Source organism: Centrocercus urophasianus, unplaced genomic scaffold (genome assembly GCF_019232065.1).
Source record: "Centrocercus urophasianus isolate 14NV4802_14NV808 unplaced genomic scaffold, USGS_Curo_1.0 seq_29, whole genome shotgun sequence".
NCBI lineage: Eukaryota > Metazoa > Chordata > Aves > Galliformes > Phasianidae > Centrocercus > Centrocercus urophasianus.
Genome location: NW_024884855.1, coordinates 11,312,587 through 11,333,575, shown reverse-complemented (window position 1 = coordinate 11,333,575; position 20,989 = coordinate 11,312,587). Strand labels below are relative to the sequence as shown.

The following is a 20,989-nucleotide window of genomic DNA, read 5'->3' as shown; positions in this document are numbered from 1 at the left end:
CATGGCTTTTCCTCTGCCAAATACTGTGCTGTTTTGAAGATGCTAGCAGAAGGGACAACAACACTACAGATACAGAGTATAGGAATCTCTGGATCTTCATGATCCAAAAGCTCTTTGGCCTTTCTGTAGAATAGACTGCACGTTTTAAATTGTGTGTATGGTCTTCAAGGTGTTCTTTTCATGAAAAGCCAAACCATATTCCTGTCCTGAGTGCTGTTTTAGTTGCCTAACAACTATCAGCACTATGTAGCTCAGTGCAACTAGAGGGTTGGCTCAATTTCCCAGAAGGTACAGTAAATAAAAATCACTAGAAAACATTGCATGGAATGAAAAGGTTGTGGAGTCTCCACCTTTGGGGAAATTCAGAGCCTGACTACAGACAGTCCTGGGTGACCTGTTCCACATCCCCCTCCTGAGCAGAGCTGTGGATTGCATGCCCTCCACAGGTCCCTCCCAGCCTCAGCTGCTCTATGATTCTGTGAAATTGCTTTCTTAGTCTAATCAATTATTAAAAGTCCAGGAGACTACATGGCTATCCTAGCAGAACCCTATGAGTTTTTCAGCATTCATTTATCAAAAAATGGGGTTTCAAAGCACTGCAAAGCAACAGGCTCTTCCAGCACAACCTATGGTCTTGCTTTAGCAACAAGAAACCAATTCTTGTTATAAACTTCCCTTGGAAGTCCACCAAGGACATCCTGCTCAATTACATTTTGCTACAGGAACATTTTTTTTAAGTTTCTACATTGACGAAGTTGAGATTCTTCTACTTCAGCATTGCCTGCAGCCACAGGATAGCTGCAGAACAAGTGATGTGCAGTGCAGATCACTCTTGTGATCTTCTTTATAAACCTGCTTTCAAGCGTGGGATTAGGGAAGAGAGAAAGGAATATCTTAAGTGAAGTGAAATACAGACAAACTGAAGCTAACTACAAGCATTCAGAGCTGAGGTATTCATCAAGTTCAATATACTCACTTGGCTGGGAAGTGTTTTTTATCTGCACGTGTTCTGTTATCTTTCAGAACAGTCCACTGTGGGATGCCTCCCCGACAAAAATCTCCGCACACCCAACAAAACAGCTTTTTTCTTCAGAGCCAGCAGAGCTGTGTGAACAAAGTATTCTGATAGCCTTTCTAAAGACGTGTTAAACAGAAGCTGATCTTAGTTTATGCATGTATGATAAACTCAGTATCCTCCACTGCGCTCCTTTATTAGATAGTATTCTGGGCATAGAACTTCAACAGCATGCCAACCTTGGTTATAGTTTTCCCTACTTCATCTCATATAACCTAAATTTCTCAGATCCCTTTATGAAGAATAATGATGAATTTTCCAATGGATGATTTTGGAAGCCTGGTTTTTAAGTTGCTTTGGCTCCAGTCTTTCTGATTCAGCCCTTTGCTGTGTCAGTTGCCACACAACTGAAATATCTTTTTTTTCAGTCTTGCTGGTTCATCTATTACCGTGTGTTAGATTTTATTTGGGTTCATATTATATATATAAAGCACTATTGCGATCATATTCATTACGTAAGTTTTAAGCAAGGACAATTTTTCTTGAGCAAAATGGTTATCTCAAACTTTCAGACTCTATAGATAAGCAGACAGCCCTGCCCTTCCTGTGACGAACAGAAGGGCTGCAAGATAGAAGACCTGTTGTGGACAGTCCTGGGACTTGGATTCTCAGCAAAACATATTTTTGGTAAGTGTGTGCATTTGTCTAACTGAGTATAGGCTGCTGAACGTTTGTTGACTACCTTAAGTAGAATCCATTGATCAGACATTAAGAGAGCACTGCGAAGGAGTGCACCTCTACTTTGTGAGAAACAAAGCAGAGAGCGGTTCTGGGGGAGGCTGGGTGTGAAGGATGTTCAGATCCATCCAGGAAATTTCATCCACCTCTCATCCATGTGGGTCTTTGTTGGTAAGCTGCAAATTTCCTCAGAAGAGCTTTAGGCAGATTGCAGGCAGTGCCTGCAGGTGTCCGGAGGTGCACCGTGTTGGCTAATCGCAGTAATGCACTGGGCTGCTCGCTGTGCTCCCCAAAGCCAAACCCCTGCTTAGAGCTGGGTTGTGCTTCCACGTCTGCCACTTAAAGAGGCAAATTTAGTTAGGATGGAAGCTTTGTGGAAATGATGACAAAGCAGTTGAAGTGTACCTATAACTTTAACAGAGCAGACAAACATGATGCAGAACATTGTGCAATGACCACTATTAACAAACAGCAAAGTCTGCATCTCCTATTGTGGCTCCCACCACTGCTAGTATGCTAGCTATTAGAGTGAACTGTGATTTACACAGTGGAGGTTAGAGTTCTGATTGCTTATTGCATGGGCTTTACCTTATAGGAGAAGTCCTTTGTGCAGGCAGAATAAACACAGTGCTTCAGACACGAAGTAACATCCTGGCCTGTGGAAATCCACTGCAGACCTGAGAAAAGAAGTGTTCCATTTCTGTTCCATTGGCAGAATCTGTTAGGATCACCCAATAGAAATGTGAGCACCTGCTGGCTATAGAAGATAGGGTCAGAGGTGGTCCTGTTGGATACATAATGGGCTGCTCCTTGCCTCAGTCCTGCAAGCAAAACTCTATCTGTGTTTTAAAGAGATGGAAAAATACAAAGCAAAAAGTCTTCACTATTAGGCAGCTGAAGCTCAACAAAAATGACAGTTAACAGGCTTGTGTCCATTTAGAGAGATCAGTCCCCCAGGGAAGCTCAAGAACTCGGTAGCTGGGTTGAAGCACCAGATGAGAGCGGCTGCTCTGTCAGTCTGTCTTGTACGTAATCGGCTTTTCTTGTTAATGTCTGAAATCCTCTGTAAGTCAGGACCATGGCAGGATCTGTAGGCAAAATTGAATTGAAGTGCTTTGCAGCCCCCTCTTAACTGATAACCTAAGTGCTCTGCATGGAGCATCCCTTTCCTTGGGCTGACACCAGAGATGATGTGAAGAAGAAACCCTCACCAGTTTAGCCATAAAGTGCAATGAAGCTGGTAAGAAACTTTAATTATCAAGAAATCAGACTTCCAGATATGCCAGCCAGTTCTTGTACTACAGCACATATGCATTCATCTCCTTACCTTGGACAAAAGCATCACCACACTTGCTCACAATAAAAAATGTTTCTGCAGAGTCCCTCAGCCCAGCACATCCCTACCACACACTGCTGCAATGCCCTGCAGCCAGGACTGACCCGCCGTGCTGCTGAGCTCCCTGTGCCCTCGGCATTTCCAACCTGCACAGCAGGGTCCGTGCCCAGTACCCAGAATTACCACTCAGAAACTCCTTGCTGCACCAGTCTCCATCACGACCAGCCCATAGCTTTAATTGCTGTGGGTACCTGTAGCTTTGTGGTTGGTAGCAGGGCAAGAACAGAGCAGAACACGATTGCTAAGTGAGAGTGTGGGAATGCGCTGGAAACAAGAGTGGGAATCACGGAGGAACAGGAAGGATGGGAAGCAGGAATGTGAGAAGAGAGGGCGACTGAGAGATGCAGACCTTGGGTTGCTTTGGCCGTGTGTTGTGGTTTCCCTATACCTGGTGCCAAGTAACAAGGCTTTTTTTTTTTCCCCTAAATTCCAAACTGTCCTTTAGAGCATTGAAACTGAAACATTTTTACTATGATCTATTTTTATTCATGTTGAATATTTTTCTCCAGACTTCAGCCAATAAAACTGATCCCATTTTATGTTCAGAGTGTTGGAAGCTGAAAAACTGAAATAATTTTTATTTTCTGTACAGCAGTCTTTTTCTGAAATATGGAAATAATTAGCTCTCAATACGTACCGGCTTCTTTTAACTAAATTAGAATATTGGATCAAGTTTCACTTAAGTTCTAGAAGCCAAACGCTATCGGCTCTCTCTATTGAAGAGCCAAAGGCTCTCCTCAAAGCCAGGGAGCAGAGAAAAAGCTGAGTCTGGGCCGTCCTCCAACCTCTCAGCCTGCTCCCGAGGGAAAAAGAGCTGCCTGGGACGAGCGGGAGCAGCCCATGGAGCTGGGTTTGTGCCCAGGCAGCACTGCGTGCCTCGTCCTGCCAGAGCACAGCGCGACTCCCCTGGGACGGGAGGAGAAAGATGTTGGGAGGCCTGGCCTGGTACTGCCAGAGGGTTTCAGAGAGATTGGAGCTAAGAGAAGATTTTTGTCCTGACTGCCTTACGCATTTCAACGTTTTCTAATGCAAAGACACAAAAATAAGTACAAAGTGCAACAAGAGAAGGGACAGAGGAGTGGCACCGTTCACCTTTCAGCAAAGCTTTCACCCACGCGCTGAGGTCAGTGCCTGGCTTCGTGTCTGACAAACCACGTGCCAGCTTCCCAGTGTCCTGGGCTCAGCTCAGCTTTGGTACAGCACCCCGAAATTCTCACATCCCTGCAGTACAGCTCTTTTAAAGGAAACAACAATTGCTTGACACCAGCTGGCACCTCATTTGAATGTCCTCCTGTTAATTTCTGTGTCTTGAAGGCTAGCTTCTCGCCCGTTTCGTACCAAACAAGGACACGCAGCCTCTTTCTTTATTTAACGGGGACGTGGTTATGAGCCATTCTTTGCTGGCAGAACGAGCCGCTCCTCCCCAGCACGCAGCGGCTGCTGGCCGGGCAGCAGCTCTCGCACCGCCCCGCTCAGAGCGCGGCACCGCCGTGTGGGGAGGTTTAGGAAAAGCCACAGGGGCAGATGGCGAGCTGAACTTGTTTGCGCGCATTATCCAAACACGAGAACATCGTGGGGCTCGTTCCACGCCGTGCCTTTTTCTGCGGTTTGTTTTAGCCCAGGTGCCCGGCGGTCGCCGAGCCGCGGTGCTGCTCGGGCAGCGATAGGTGGGGAGGAATCCCAAAGCGGCTGCGTGGGAGAGGCGCAGCAGTACCGGCAAAGCGCACGGCCGTTCCAGAGACGCGGGCGGCGGCGTTTCCCACCCCGGGCCGCACGAGGCTCCATTCCGCGTCGCGGAGCGGCGGGGGCGGTGATCCCGGGGGGGCGGGGCCGTCGGAGGCGCGGGGCGGGGCGGCGCGGGGCGGGGCTCCCGGCGGCCTCGGTAAGGCGGGCGGGGCGAAGCGAGGGCAATCTGTGCCGCCTCGGGCTCGGCCTTTCCTCCGCTCCGCCGGCGCCAGGTAACGACCACCCCGGCGGCGGCACCCCGCCTCGCGTGCCCGCGGGCTCCCGGCGGAGCTTCTGCCGCGAGGCGGAGCCGCCCGGCCCTGCCCTGCTCTGCCCGCGGGACGGGGCCTTCCGTGGCGGTGGGTGGGCGGCTCCCCTTTCTCTCGCCGGTTTCCTCGCGGAGCTCGCCGTGGCTCTGTCCGGCCCCGCGCCGCGTTTATCCGCTTCGGGGCGGCCCCGTGCGTTGCGCGGTTCTGGCGGGGCGCGAGGCGGACGGCTGTGAGGCACCAACGGACGTTGGGCCTCTTTGGCGCTCGGAGCTGTTTGAATCCGCGCTGCTGAGGCCGGAACGGCGGGCAGATGAGATGAGGTGCGCGCCGTGGCCGCCCGCGTTCCGCTCGGCCCGGTTGTTGGAGATTTTCTTGTCATAAGTGCTGGAGCAGCTTCACCCCCTGCTCCCGAGGAATTCTCGGTGTTGGCTCAGCGCGCGATCGAGGAGCTGTGGGGCACTGAGCGCGCCTTCTGTGCCCCTCGGGCTCCTGTGTTGTTAAAGGCATCAGCCCTGCATGCAGCGCTGCCTGCCCGTGCTACACGACAACAGAGATGCCAGGAAGATGATCGGGGGCTGCAGCACTTCCCCTATGAAGACAGGCTGAGGAAGCTGGGCTTGTTCAGCCTGGAGAAAAGAAGGCTGCAGGGTGACCTCGTTGCAGCCTTCAGTACCTAAAGGGAGCCTACGAACAGGAGAGGAATCAACTCTTGGAAAGGGTTGATAACTGCAGGACAAGGGGAAATGGTTTGAAGTTGAGGAAAGGGAGATTTAGGTTGGATGTCAGGGGGAAGTTCTTTGCAGAGAGAGTGGTGAGGTGCTGGAACTGCTGCCCAGGGAGGTTGTGGATGCCCAGTCTGTCCCTGGAGGTGTTCAAGACCAGGTTGGATGGGGCTTTGGGCAGCCTGGGCTGGTATGAAATGGGGAGGTTGGTGGCCCTGCCTGTGGTTGTAGATTCATGATCCTTGAGGTCCCTTCCAACCCAGCCCATTCTGTGATTCTGTAACATCATTTCCACAGTGTCTGGGCTGTGGGGCACAGGGCTGTGCTCTCGGTGGTGCTCAGCTTTGGTCCTCCCCTGTAGCAGAGGAGCAGAAGTGCAGTGAGGCACGGGGCTGTTTGGAGGCAGTGGCTGTTCTGGAGCGAGCTCGTGAAGCTTTATTTCTGATAAGGGGAAGAAGTGCTTGGTTGGCCTTGGTGCATGTTTGCTCTTCGCTGAAAAGCAACACTGTCACATGTTACAGAAAAGGAGAATCTTCACCAGCAAACTGCAGGGCTGATGCTGGTTTGGATGCTCGCAATCTCTTTATCTCACTGTCTGGTTGTCAGATTAACATCTGACAATTAAAAAAAACCCACCCTTATTTTACTTATTTTTCTTATTTTTAAAAGCTTGTCTTACAGCTTAGCAGCCCGCTGGTTGAGCTCAGCGCTGTGGTGAGCATAGAAATGAACACCTGATTTCCTGCCTTGCTCTCAGGGCTGTTATCTGCCCATGTCAGCCCTGCAGGTGCTGGGGGCCGCCTGTCGCTCCTCCCAGCTCCACATGTCAGCACATGTGGCTCGGACCCGCGGTGCCAGCTGCGGGCCGGGAGATGGGTGCATCATGCACGATCAGAGTGCTGGATTCCTTTTTTTACTTATTTTTCTGGTAGAGAGCTGCTTAGAGTTGCTTTATGGGGATGCGGGCGCTCGGTACCGCGTGCCTTTCGTTAGCTCAGCTCGATAAACACGAGGACCGCGTTGCACGAGCTTGAAAAAGAGTGCTTTCCCCGCAGCCCCGCGCGGGAGCCGACGGCAAGAGCCCGTGGGGCGGCCGCTGGCTCCGAGCCGTGCTGCGTTGCGCCGGGCGGCCCTGCGGCGCCGTGGGCCGGCGGCCATTTTGCGCTGCGCGGGCACGCGGCGGGATCCCCGCGCACAGCGCCGTGCCGGCCGCTCCTCGGCGGCGGTTCCTGCGGCGCTGCTCCTTTCAACACCGCGCGGCAACGCGGAGCTCCGCGCCGTGCGGAGCGCTGACCGCCTGTGAGGCGGCCGGCCGCGGAGCTCCGCGTAACTTCCGGCTGGGAGCGTCAGTCTGATGGCCGTGTTGTGTTTTGTGTCAAAATGACGCCGGTTGTTTGTTTTTAATCGAGTCCTGCTGTAGCACGGAGCTCTTTGCCCTTCAGCCTGTTGGAACTTGTAGTGATTGGAAGTACGGAGCGCTCCATGAGGCATCGATTGACTGAGGAATTTGCCTTTAATACCGAAAAGAGAAACCTTACTGGTTATTCCAAGTAGTACAAAATTTGAAATTGCAAATAAAAATAGCTTGCTCTCAGGAACCGTACGTGACATGCTCTGCTTCCACTGCTGTTAATAATTTATCCAGAAGTTGCTTTAACTTTGTAAGCATGTGAAATCATAAGCAAATAAGCTCCACTAGGTGGGCTCTACGTCAAGTATTGCTATCAACATCTTTCTAAAGCTTTAAATGTGTTGTCACTGCAAAACCTCCAGGCAATTGATTTATTTTACTGTTAGTATTTGTCCCACCCCCAAAAAAAGATATTGCTAAAGCATTGCTCAAGTGCTGCCTTGCTTCCTTTGTGCCCACTGCTGTGGCCCAGCAGTTACCAGTTGCAGGGTGCTCCAGCAATTACAAAAGCTTTTCTGTGTCTTAGAAAACCGAAACCAAGTCTCCTGCTCAGTAACTTTCTGGTGAGTGGTTTGACTCTGTGAGATGGTGTTTTTTTCTTTGTCACAAAGGTGCTCTTCAGGAAGTGCTGAGATAGAATTGTCCACATGCTCAAAGAAGCATATGAGGATGGGGCTTTTCTTTGTCCTTACATGTGCTTGTAGTGTATATTCAGTGTGTATTTGGTGCTGCTTCTGCTCTTCTGACCCTTCCCTGCTTCAAGGCCGCTATCAGAGCATCTCAATGTCTGCAGTACAACCAAGGAAGCTTGCTGCAGTGCTTCTGGGGCTTTGTCTAGTTCTGAAAGTGATCATCAAATCAGGTAAACAGGCTCATGAAGTAGTGGTGTGGCCTTGTGTCACTCAGACACTTGGTATTCCACATTCTCCAGGAAACAGCCAAGGGACTTTGTTAAAAGGTAAATTCTGCAGCACTGATTATAGGAGTCTCTGGGCTTCCTTGTGTTATGCCCGACTCAGAATTTGCTTGAGTTGCAAGAGGGAGCTGATGCTTGAGATGATTATTGTCATCTGCTTCTCTAAGCAAACAATCCAGCTGTCTACTCAGTAGAAGTTTCGAGGCCATTTAGAAGTTAAGAGTGATGGCAGTGATGTGACACAGCTGTCTAATCTCTGCTTGGGTTTTGGGTGAAGTTTGTGCTTCTCTTCAGTCGCATTTAACTTGTCTTAAACATTTCCGTTGGTACATTTTTAGGCAATTAAATGTTTTATAGGCTTTCTGAAGGAAAAAGCTATGCTTAGTTTGCACCTGGTGAAACTGACAACAGAGCTCAGGCCTACATGAATCTGAGTCTGGACAAATCCCTGGGGACCTAAGTTGTAAGTCTCATGAGCCCCCAGATGTTGGAACTGGAGCTCTATTTTGTGTCTAGCTCTCATGGCTTTAAAATTCCAAATTATTCAATTCTGGTTTTTTGCTCCAGTTGTATATGAAAGTTTTGTAAACAAGAGGAATTAATGGGCTGGACAAACAAAGGAGTGCTGTCAAGCACAAGTGAACAAATTAGAGGGTTACTGCTTTCCACCCACACCTGCTCTGCCCTGTAGCTCTGCTGTAATGCATACAACACTTCCAAATAAAGTGAGTTCTCTTAAATCAATCTGAACCTGGCAGCCAGATTTAAAAAATGTATAAATCCAGATTCATAGTAAATTTGAAGTGCCTGTTTTTAAAAACTGTGGTGATTATCCCTGAGAAGATTATTCTTGAGTTGTATTTAAGGCAGTTAAGGCAGCTCCATCTCTTTGAAAATGAAGTAAATGTTTTTCCTTTTCAGTATGAGTTAATTTTAGAGAATCAGAAAAACAGAGAATGAGATAAAATTGCTGAATCTTGTAAGAGGGGTCTCTGGCTGTGGGGTGGTGGACTCTTGTGCTGGAGATCTTGGTGCTATGAAGACCAGCTGTTGCTAGAGCCAGTATGAGTATAGTCAAGGTTTTCCATTTAGCAGTGCCACTGTCACGTATGCGTTTTACAGAGCTCAATGTTGTGTTTCAGGCTTTATCAAATAGGGAGTTCAGGTTCTACCACTTAATTCCAAGTAACGAGTGAGCTTTTGGAGAGGGAGAAAAGAACAGGAGAAGCCTGAGCCAGTGTGTTGTTTTTCAAAGTCTGCCTCTGCCCCGTCCACGTGAGCAGCAGGAGGAGCTGGGGAGGTGTGGAAGTACTGGGGCTGTGTGGGAAAACACTGCTGGATGTCAGCAGCATGACATAACGGGTGCTGAGCTGCCAGTTAAAAGCTAAGGATGTCAGTACAAACTGAACAGGGGTGCTGCCCCAGTTTAGATCAGCCATTGTCATAGTTCTGAAGTTTCATCATGTTGAAATTCACTGTGTTTCCACTTTCACTGCTAGGGGAATTGCTGCTCTTTGGTCTCCATTTTTCTATGGTCTCAAAGGAGGGCTGTTTGTTGTTAAGGCATGGCAGCAGTTGTTTGCTGTAGCACTATTCTGTGCTTATTCTAGCACACTCAGACTGCCTTGCCCATACTTCTTCACTACTGGTTTAAGCTTCCACTAAATAAGCAACAAGTTTGGAACAAGTGAGGGAAAGATCATTTGAGGGAAAAGTCATCTTTGAAATCTCCAAAACAAGTGTGTGAAGAGCAGAAGAGAGACCTTTCTCCTCAGTAACCCCACGGATGCATGGGAGGTGCCTGCATTCAGGAAGCTGCAGCGTTTAGGTCTGTAAGCTGTGATTTAGAAACAAGCAGGAAGTTCAGCTGTCAGCAGCAAAGGAAATGTCCTCCTGCTTCATTGCCATCGGGATTTGGAGGCTGCAGAGGGAGTGGTAAAGGGTTTCAGTGTGACATGCGGAGGTTCCCTTTTGAACTGGCATTAGCAGTGCCTGGGACTCCCTGTGCTTGTTATCTTTATTTTTCTATGCTTTTTTAGGTAACTGTACAACTAAAGACTCCTTCAGAATCACAGACAGCATCCCTAATATGAGATGCCTGTTGATGTTTTGTTTACAAGAATTAAAACGTAGCCAGGGACACGTATATTTTAGTTAGGCACGTCAGTGCAGTTGTGTGGAATATCCTTTCCTGCTGTTGAAACAGAAGCCATCGATGAGCTGGAAATAGCCAGGATTCTGCTCTGCTAACCATGCCCATCCAGAACAGCCAGACCTCTGTTGTTAACCATGAGTAACCTACTATCAAAGAACCTCTTCTAGGAAAGCAACATTTTTCTCATGGCAAATTGGGTACTGAGGGTCTCAAGGATTTTTGTTTTGTTTTGCAAATATTTTGAAATTAAAGGTCAGTTTACATAATACTACAAATAGTCACCCGAGTTCCTTGATGCAGCACCATCAGGTTTTTCCTTCCTGAAACTCTGATGCCTTTTGAAGATTTTTATAGAGGGTTTTCTGTTTGTGTTTTTGTTTTGTTTGGGGGCACTGTGTTTTTTTTCTTTGCCTGTTGGCACTGAGGACAGTTCTAGCAATGTGAGTCATTTTGCAGTTGGCTCTCCTGTAAGGGTGTGTACCCAGTGTTTCTATTACTGCAGCAAGTTAACTGTTAACAAATATAACAAGTCAATGTGAAACACGTGAAGCCTCCTTGCTGCTTGGCAAGTGGCATTCAGAGGGTAAAAGGGTTTGAATATATGTAAAAACTTGTCTCAAGTTTCATGTACTGAGCTTTGTTGGTGTGTAATGCAGCTGTGCTGTGCTCAGTGGCCTTTTGAAGCAGAGCTCTGTGAAGAGACCTGAAAGCACAGCGAGGAGGGGCCAACATCTGGCTGCTGAGCTGCTGGGCCTGGTAGTATGGCGAGTTCACATGGAAGTGGTGCAGCTTTGCTGTGATAAAAGCCTTGCCTCATGTTACTGCACGGTTCCAGAGAACTCGGAAATGACTTGAAGGAGGCTATCATTAAAAACCCACCAGCAAAGCCCCCGGCCTGCAGTCGGAAGTAAGCTGAGCTCCGTGCGGGGCTGATAAGGGCTGTGCAGCTCTGGCAGCTGTGTGCTGAACACTGAGAGCTCCGTATTTTGGTATCAGTCACTTGAATTATTTCAGTACTTGGAAGCACAGGCTGAATAACGCAAGGGCTCCTATATTGGCTTTATACAACTGTAAGTCATTGCATTGCTTTATTTTCACCTTTTACAGTATGATTTGAAACTGTCACCATGGACTTTTCACGTCTACATACGTACACTCCTCCCCAGTGTGTGCCAGAGAACACTGGCTATACATATGCACTCAGGTGAGAACTTTTTTTCTTCTTATAGAGAAACTGTATGTTCTCTGAATGTTGTTAACTCTGGAATAGCTTTTGTGGTAAGTAGAGAGCCTCTCTGCAGAGACGTGTTTGAGTGGGTCTGTTCTGAAATGTGTCCTCAGTGCAGGAGGGTGTATGTGCTGAACTGATGGGACAGTGATGGAGGCAATGACTCAGTGTTTATTAGTTGCTATGGGTAGATGAGTCCCCACCTAGTTACACTTTCTGTTTTCTCTCAGAATGTCACCAAATTCTTCCATGTTTGTTAGATCTTTAATGTTGTTTGTACGTCCTTACTGTTGCTAGAAGTCACATATTGATCACTTTAAAATCAAAACTACCTGTTGTGTAAATATAAAAATCTGTCTTCTAATCAACTTTTCTTGTATTTTTTTAATTAAACTGACCATTAGATTGTACTGAAATCGTTTCAGTTTTCTAAAAAAAGAAACTCCACCCAGAACTCTGCAGTCGTTGCTGTTTCCTCCAGTGCAGTGCAGACAGTTGTTGTGGTGCCCGTTGGAGTTTTTGAATGCTAACAGAGCAGATTGGCTGTGGATTAAATCCATCTCGTTTTTCCTGTTGAGTTAATAAACGCATTTTGAAGCCAGTATGCATGAACGGGTCTGAGTGACTGCTTGGCTTAATTTCAGCTTTAAAAAAATGATTGCTCATTAAGATGGAGTGAGATTTGTTTCTTCTGTGCCTGTATATCATCGCTGTGTATTTGATGTCTGTTAACTCAGTGTTTTGTTTGGGGAACGCTTGGCTGCTTGCCTACAAACCAGAAATTGGCAGAACCGTGCGATGACCAATTAATAGTAATTCTTCCTTTTGTGTGCTCTGAAGTTGAGTAGCTTTGTAGTTTTGAGGACTGGGTTGGGGTTCATTTTCTTATCTATATGCTGATGTCAGCAACTTTTGCAAAACTGAATGCATGACTGTTTTACCCATTAAAAGCAATTGCAGCTGTTCCTTAGGTCTTAAGAAAGCACTGGGTGCAATGTTGCTTAATGCAGGTGTGCTTTCCAGCATCAGGAAAGAGTGTGCAGGAGAGCAGGAGGTGCCCTGATTCTTCAGGGGGGTTAGGCAGTTTGTTTGGTTTGATGTCTCACGGTGTATCTTCGTTAAAAAGAGCTGCAGAATTGTCTAATTTGATTTCTTTCCCTGGGTTTTATATTTGTGTGAAACAATGCTACTATTTCCAACTGTGCAAGCTTCTCCAACTTTTTTTTTTTTTCTCGCAGAGGAGGGGAAAAAATAGAACTCAGTATTACCTTAAGAAATGAAGATTGTTAGCTCTGGGCCTTTTTTTGTGTCACTTGCAAAGTGAAGCTCAATAGTGTGCTCAAACTATCATGGGTTGGAACCAGGCTGAGCTGCACTGCTGTTCTTGCCCACTGTCAGCTAGGAGCTTGTTTCTCTCCCAGGCAAGCAGGGATACCGAATGAGCGTGGCTGGCTGCCAGGAAGGGAGTGTGCAGAGCAAGTGCTGTTAGAAATCTGGAGCGCAGTTTAATTTGATGGTAGTTCTTGTGCAGAAGGCAACTGGAGTGTTTGGCTTCCTACATGAACAAGGATGGTCGTGTTGCAAAACTGAGGAATCGCAGAGAAGTTTTTTGTGGAAGGGGAGAGTTGCATCTACTGGAGCGTGCTGACATGGTGTTTCACTGCGTTACATGTTAGGGCTGCCTAAGCTGGCTCTTAAAAGTGGGCTTAATGAAGGCAGATAGTTATTCTGAAATTAATTCCATCGTTGTGACTTGTCCTTGAATTGAAAGAAAAGATCACACAGTGCTCTCTAAACTTCCTCATGGAAAATGGTGTGATGTTCAAAAAGTAAAGTAATGGGGGAAACTGCCTGGTGCAGAGCCTGCTTTCAGGGTCCATAGGTGAGCTGCAGTCTCGCTGTGTGCTGTTCCTCTCGGTCTTTGGGTCTGTTAATATTTGAATAATCTCAAGTGAGGTTGATTTCAGCAGAGCTGATAATCCTAAGTGTTCCCATGCTGAAGCTCCTCCTCCCCTGCCCACTGGCCCACATTGGCTTCACTTTATATCTGATAACACTCGTTCTGCTTTCGGCAATTGGATCTTTACAGAATCTGGGAGTTTCTCTAAAGGAACTTGCTTGTGTGTGCAGCTTTGCAGGAAAGTTCATTGAAGTTAGATAGCACAGAGCTATTAATAGAGTTGGCTATAACCTATTAAAAGGATTTCTATTAATACTCCCAGTGGTTGCTCTGAACTCATAACTGTAGCAGTTCTGCTTTGTGCTTTTAATCTTCCAACTCAAATCTGAAAAGCACTGAGCTGAAGTAACTAAATAACCTTTATCCTCCTCGAGCTGCAGGCCAGACCTGTGAGTCTCACTCACCTGTCAACACATAATTTCCTCCCCACCCCTCGAGCTGCTCTCTCCTTGTAGTCACCCACCTTCAGGGATGCCCTTTTTGTACCTCTCAGGTACTTTTAGCACTTTTCTCTTTCCAAACATAATGAGATTTTGGCTTAACTTTTGGGTCACTGCACTACGTCACATACATCTCTTTGTAAAAGTGGATCAATGGAAGACTATCTGTATTTAAAAAAATACACACGTTCTGGGACTGACCAAAGCCATGACTACAGCTCGAGGTGGTGTCCATCAGTTAATGGAAGTGATGCTCTCCTCACAGAGCAAATGGACGTCACATACTGTCTGTATGCACATGATGTCTGTTTGGTTCTACATCTCCTAGGTGCGCTGCATTCTTCTGTCACAATCTTAAGTAATCATGAACCTTACTGCCCACTTCTTTCCAAAGAGTACTTATAAAATAAATTACATTTCATGCCCTCTAGAGAAAAGGTGATGTGTGCTAAAACTGACAGGCATCATTTTCATTCTGCTTACCAAGTTATAACTTGGAATTAATCACTGGAGTGGGTATCTTCTAGGAGCTTATGTGAAGGAGGTACCAAGGGCACAGCTGGGAGTAGATGTGAGGCTGCTGAGGGCAGAGGTGTGCCAGCAGCCAGGGGAGCTGTCGGGAGGAAGGAGCCCACCTGCACTGTTACATGTTACCTAGGAGCACAGGCCAATTGCATCCTGCCTTCAGTAAGTTGTTTGGCTAGTCTTATGCATTTGGTGGGAATAATATCAATGTGTAGGTTCATTTCTGTCCTTTGAAAGAAAGGCCTGGTTGTTTTTTTCTTGTCAATTTGTACATTTAGTTTCTTCTATGGAAGGAAAAGATCTAGCTTTCCGAAACTTGAAACTGAGGTGGGAAATTAAGGGAGATCTCCGTCCTGTCCTGCCTTTGGAGACTTTCTTTCAATATGAAGAGGGTTATTTTCTCGCATAAATGGGAGAAGCTCTCTTGTTAGCCTAGGGGAAAAGATACAATGATTTTCTGTTGTCAGGTTTTTGTTAAAGGTGGTGGGGCCAACTCCAAGCTGGGTATTCGACCCAAACAGTTACCAGTGCTCATTGAGACACCCAGTAACAACAAGTGTTCGCAAACAGAAACAAATGAGCTGGTTACAGCTGTCAGCTTGCCCTGTGTACTTTGTATTCTTGTGAATTGAGTGTCTGTAAGAAATGCTGGGGGCAGATAAGGATAAGCAAATGCACAGTGGCAAGTGTAAATAGCAAAATGAGTTCTGAAACAAGTGGTAGGGAGGGACCCAACTGTGAACTAGTGAGACTCTGATAATTTCAGAATGGACAGCAGGAAGAGTCACATTTGACCTGTCTTCTCACTTCACCTCTGTCAGAACGCAAGCCTGCATTTATCGTTTTGAAATCACTGTATGAATTGTTACTCTGTGCCTTTCCTTGTGTGAAAACAGATGTAGTTGATACTTGGAAGCTCCTGGCTATTTCGATTTTCCCTTACCCCAAATACAGAGAAGGACTGATCACAACTCATGCACTGAAGCATGCTGGGTTTATGTGAAGCAGTGTTTGAGGCTCCTGCCTTGCCCAAGGTTGTGCTCTGTATGGGCAGCGCTGGCAGGGCAGATCAGTGAGATGGAACAGGTGGTGCCACAGGCCTGCTGCCAGATCTGAGTACCTCTGGGCAATAGGAGTCATTTCAGACAGAGACCAGTCTGGTCCTGTGGGCCGAATGCCTGCCTGCTGCTGGAGCACCCAGCTGTTTGCCTGCAGTGTGCTGGCTGGATTAGGCTTTTTAGGTGGAACTTCCCATTTGTGTGCTCCAACTCTGTTGTATCCTACATGCAAGTCAGAAACTCGTTTCAGAAGCACCCACCTGTCAGAGCTACGTCACTGCTTGGAGTGCTGCTGCTGGAACTGCCCATGTTAACTTGTTTGCATGCTAGAGTAATACATTACATATCACCTGATTACTTTGTGATGTTCTGGGGTTTTCACACGCTGTGAGAAAAGTTTTTGCATTCAGAAGATTGTTTTTGCAATAATACTTGTTGCAGCAGCTTTTGTATTCTGGAGAGCATCCGTTTCAAATTCAGACTGCACAATAGCATCTATTGAGCTCTACTTTATTTGCTTATTCCAGGGGCTCTTGGGGGCAGGAGCCTCTATAGGTAACACTTCATACCTTCTCAGTTTTCTTTTCCTTTTGTTTTTGAGAGAGATTAAAAAAAAAAAAAAAGATGGGTGGGGAGATAAAAGGGCACCCAACTCCCAGAGCATTCAAGTAACTGCTGTTCCAGCTCTGTGTATCCTTGAGAAGACTCCAATGGAATGCTGGCCTAGAGCAGTTGTGTTGGGATGCTTTGGTTCACCATGCTGTAGGACCTGAGCTTCTGCTGCAGGGCGTCCTGTAATGACAAGCTCTGCTCCATTGCATAACTGAATGTTTCCTTTCATTGCAAGAACAAGTATTCTGCTCTAGGCTAAACTTCTGTCTTAGTAAATGCATGTCTTATTGATTCTTCTGCTTAATCTGTTTGTATTTGCCTTGCTCTGCTGTTGCATGCTCTGTCTTCATTGTGAGTTCTTATGAAGCTTCTGAAAGAATCAAGTGTGCGCGTGTGGATTTGATTTCTGGGATACTGGAATGAAGCTTACTTACGTATGTATTTGCCTCTGTGGGATAAAACAGCAAGCAAAAAATTGAATAAAAAAAAAAGACAAAGGAGAATTAAGTGTCACCTTGTGATATAGAATGCATCGTGATTGTCTTATTTGCAGCGAGGCAGGGGAAAGCAGCTTTGTGTCATAAATGGTTTCGTCTCTTAGATTGGTGCTAAAAGCGCCATGTCTGGGGCTCACAATGCCTGCTCTGCCTCAGCTGCAGGTGTGGTTTCCATGGTATTTGTTTCTTTCTTGTGGTTTGCTTTCTGTTTGTTAAACCTGTAATAGGAATTGCTCTCTGTGCTCCTGTTATCTGGGTAATATTGCATGTCCTGTGGAACTTGCTCCGTAACCCCAGATAAATTGCTTTTAATTGGAGCTTAGTCTAGCTTGGAGGGCATGCTCATTTCTAGGGGGATTTTCTCTTGAATTCTAACTTTTCTGTTCTTATTTTTGTTTTAGTTCAAGTTATTCTTCAGATGCTTTGGATTTTGAGATTGAACACAAAATAGATCCAGTGTTTGATTCACCAAGGATGTCACGGCGTAGTTTGCGGTTAGCTGCTTTAGGAGTTAATAAACCAGACAGTGCCCGAAATGATGTCCTCCATGACAGCTCTTACTCCGGGAGCGTCACTTTCAGGGAACAGTCTTCTAAGTAAGCATTTTCTATCCTCACAAGTTAATTTCTTGGTTGCAGTCTTGAGAATTCCTGTCTGAACACAATAAAGCAGGAATGGATTACTTGCTGTTTCATTTCTTGTTCTCAGTTTAATATCATAATTTAGAGTGTATGGTTCACAACAAATTCTTTGTAAAGCTGGAGCAGCACAGAAGTAAGAATTTTCTCTGAAACCTGATTGTGGCTGCCCAGTTACATCAGTGCTGAAAAAGCTTGTCTTTTTATTAAATTCTTTCATAAGTGAAAAACAGAAACTTGTATCTGTTAGTGCTCTTCTTGTTTTCTCATTGCTTTGTTTTCTAGCATGGTGAAGCAGCGCAAAAGCATAAATAAGCAGTCTGGCAGTGTGAGAGACATGCCAAGGAAACATCTGTCCAGCTCTCCCGTTTTTAACCAAGGCAGCTTCCTCAGCCGTGCCAGCGATACGTCAATGGTGTCCACTGTGCTGGATGAGTCTTCGATTCGAGAGCAGACAGAAGTTGATCATTTCTGGGGTAGGTCGTGGATGCTATTGGTCATATCAGACTGTCAAAGCTGCTTACAGGTCGTGTGTGAACGTTTTCACATCTTCCCTCTCTTGCTCACCCATTTTCCCATCGTGCTCCCTGTGTGTACTTCTACTTTTATGTAGGTGTCTGCTTTGCTGAGATGCCTGCTGGAAATTCACACTCCATTGTGTGAACGTTGGTGAACTTGTGTCTTTATTGTTTCAAAGTGTTGGTAGAATAAACATGTAAGTTCATGAAGTTTCTCTTGAAAAGCCAAAGGAAAAGCATATTTGTTTGTTACAGGTGGAAATGTGTTGGAATGTAAAGTGCCTTAACCTGAAAGTTTGAAGTTGGTGATGCCTCAAGATTTCCTGGGGGTTTTTGTGTATGATTGATTGTTTTTCCTAAGTGTGAACAAGCATCCTCTTCTGGAGTCAACCTCTTAATCTGAAGAGAAAATGCGAGAGTCGCCTTCATGAAGTGTTGTGTAGGAGATCAGCAACTTACTGTAGCACCCAGTTCAGACTGCTTGTTTCCAGTCAGTGTGTTTGTGACTGTCCCAGAGTGAGAATGCAAAGAATTGTTTCAATTTTAGTAGAAAGCATGGTAAGATTTGGGTTACTTGTCTGTGGTAGCACTGTATTTTATAGATCCAGATTGAAAAGTAGTTACTAAGCAAGAAAAGCAGTGTAAGTTTGTGATTAGCTGCCTTGAAGTGAAATGGGAGGTAAGAGAAAGTGTAATTGTCATCCATACTTGACTGCTTCTGTGACAGGACACTTCTCATATCCTGTTATGATAGGATATATGAATCTTCTCCTGTAATGGACTGAAAAATGTTAGATCTTCAAGTGACTTTTCTTTGCAGTCATAAAGTTAGCAGGACCCCAGCTTTGAGTTCACATCACACATCATAGTTGCTCACGGGGCTTTTCTTATCTTTGTGAACCAATTTTTTTTCTTTCTTCTTTGAAGGTCTTGATGATGATGGTGACCCTAAAGGTAACTACGCCTTTCTTTTGCTTCTCTAAGAGTTCTGTTTAATGGTGACTAATGACCTTAATAATTCTTGCACTGAATGTCCTGCTCCTGGTTCCCTAGGTAGTGATGCCACGCTCCTGCAGAGAAATGGTGATATAGCAACAGCAGAAACGCAGACTACAATGATAAATGGCTACACGTGCAGTGACTGCAGCATGCTGTCTGAACGAAAGGAGGTTCTTACAGCGTACTCTGCTGCTCCTGGGCCATCTTCCAGGATTTATTCCAGGGACAGGAGCCAGAAACATGCATCTAGTAAGTAACTTTCTCTTGTGCTTTCCCTGAGTAGTAGAACAGTATGTGGCTTAGTTGATACATTTTTGCACAGTGCTAATTAAGTACTGCTCCTACCCTGTTATATCTATTAATAACAAAATTCTTGTGATTCTTTTACCTTCTACGTGTCGGATGAACCTCTCGTATCCTAATAGATTACATGATTAAACTGACACAGAGCACAATGGGCTGTTCATCCAGCACAGGTGTTCAGGCATCTCTTGATCTGTCATTGGACCTACATTTGTCTCTCCATGGATTTTCACATAGGAACTTTTTCAATGTGATCCCAATTTCTTATGTGATTTGAATTTTCAAGATGGAGCAGAGCCATTATTTCAGCAGTGCCTCTGTTGCCCAGAGAATTTCTGAGGAAGAACTCTTTCTTCTCACGTAACCTTCCAGTGCTCATTTAGGAGCTGAACCTCAACCACTGCAAGAACTGAACTCCAAAGGGCAGAACTGTTTTCAAGTTGACTTGTAGTGCCTATGTTCCTGAAGCATGGAACTGAATCTTCAGTGAATGTTCTGCCTTTCCAAGGCAATCTCTGCTCTCTGCAGAGTTGGCCTCGTATCTTGGTGTCTGCCTGCCTCTTGCATTGCACCCTGAGCTTCTTGATGCTTGGTGGTCCTCACTAATCACTACTCAGGTGTTTCTTTAGTGGCCTGAAAATGAAGGGGAAAAAAAAAAACAACAAAGGACTCTGTAGATGTGTTATTCTTTAATGATGTATATTTCCAGTTAGCTGTAAGTCTTTAGATATTGGACTGCATGGTGCAACTTTAAATACTTAAGGCAAGTTTTCCTTTTTGGAAATTGTGTGGCATAGGTAGGAATTCTGTTGTCTTGACATAATGAGCTGCTTAGCAACACTGTATAAAAGCTGTTCTGTTTTCCAGAGTTTGTATTCACCAAGGAGAATCTTAAAAATGAGCTCATCTTCATATGTTCTCCTGAACTTGAATCTGATGTTTGGGTTAAATGAGTGCTGGGATCGAGGAGCCCAAAATCATGGCAGGCTTCTGAAGTGTGGCTGTTTCTAAGAAGCAGCATGGAGAGCTTCATCCCTGCTGCTCTAAAGGAGAAGCATCTCTAAAGCACTTGAGGCTGACCACTGCAGTATCTTTCTTATTCCAGTGTAAAGGGGAGGAGAAGATGAAAAGTTATCTCCCTTTCAAACCCGAATTGTTTGGAGTTTTGACATCACAAAATCAGTATCAGAAAACTTTAGTTATGTAAGGAAGGATTTTGTTGCTATTTGTTGGAGTTTTTAATTCTCACTAAGAAGGTACTCTTGCCTTCAAGGCAGATACCTTGGCATTTCCTGCAGGTTGCACAGTCCATGCAAAAACATTGGCCTGTAATTCCTAATGCATCTAGACTTCTCGATTCATGCTTGCTGAACTTTCATACTCCTGGCTAGCCTGAAGCTTTTGATGCTTAGTTCTCACTTTTCTGCAAGCCAGTGCTCACTGGCGAGTAGAGGTGCACCTCTTTGCAGGTAAATAATTTGTGTTCACACTTCTTTTTCAATAGGAGGCACCTATTTCTACGTCAGTAAGATTCTGCGATTGGTCAAACACACTGCAGCATCTCTTGCATCACTATTAGTGCAACTATTTCAAATGGTTTTGCTGAAGCAGAGTTATGAATCTAAAGGTACCTTTTCAGTTGTCTTTCTCGGTTTCCACACAAAACCAGTGTGTGTTTTTTGTTCTTTGACTTTCTTCTGGACTTCTATGGCACTATGATGTTTATCTATATCCTGGCTGGCTCCTATTTTCCTATCTTTTATTATTTTTTTTTAATTCTCTCACTTGTGCTACACTTTGCATATTTTTCTTCTGTTTTCAAAATACCAAACATCTTTGTTACAGTTAAGATCCATGTGTTGAT

The 20,989-nt window shown here is 45.6% G+C and overlaps 1 protein-coding gene across 7 annotated transcripts in view; it reads left to right on the top strand.

Annotated features, from left to right (window-relative positions):
* Positions 1 to 5,020: 5,020 nt before the first annotated feature.
* Positions 5,021 to 20,989, top strand: part of SUN1 (Sad1 and UNC84 domain containing 1) — a 28,356-nt gene continuing 12,387 nt past the window's right edge. For 4 of the 7 annotated variants that reach the window (XM_042827583.1, XM_042827580.1, XM_042827579.1 and 1 more), the window contains exons 1-7: positions 5,021 to 5,107; positions 11,455 to 11,551; positions 17,069 to 17,263; positions 17,591 to 17,781; positions 18,751 to 18,777; positions 18,877 to 19,071; positions 20,630 to 20,752. In XM_042827583.1, the coding sequence (XP_042683517.1) occupies positions 11,475 to 11,551; positions 17,069 to 17,263; positions 17,591 to 17,781; positions 18,751 to 18,777; positions 18,877 to 19,071; positions 20,630 to 20,752 (808 nt within the window). In that variant the 5' untranslated portion in view covers positions 5,021 to 5,107; positions 11,455 to 11,474. Of the gene's footprint in view, positions 5,108 to 7,714; positions 7,840 to 11,454; positions 11,552 to 17,068; positions 17,264 to 17,590; positions 17,782 to 18,750; positions 18,778 to 18,876; positions 19,072 to 20,629; positions 20,753 to 20,989 lie in introns of those variants that run through there. The other 3 variants (XM_042827578.1, XM_042827581.1, XM_042827582.1) reach the window with 3 other exon arrangements.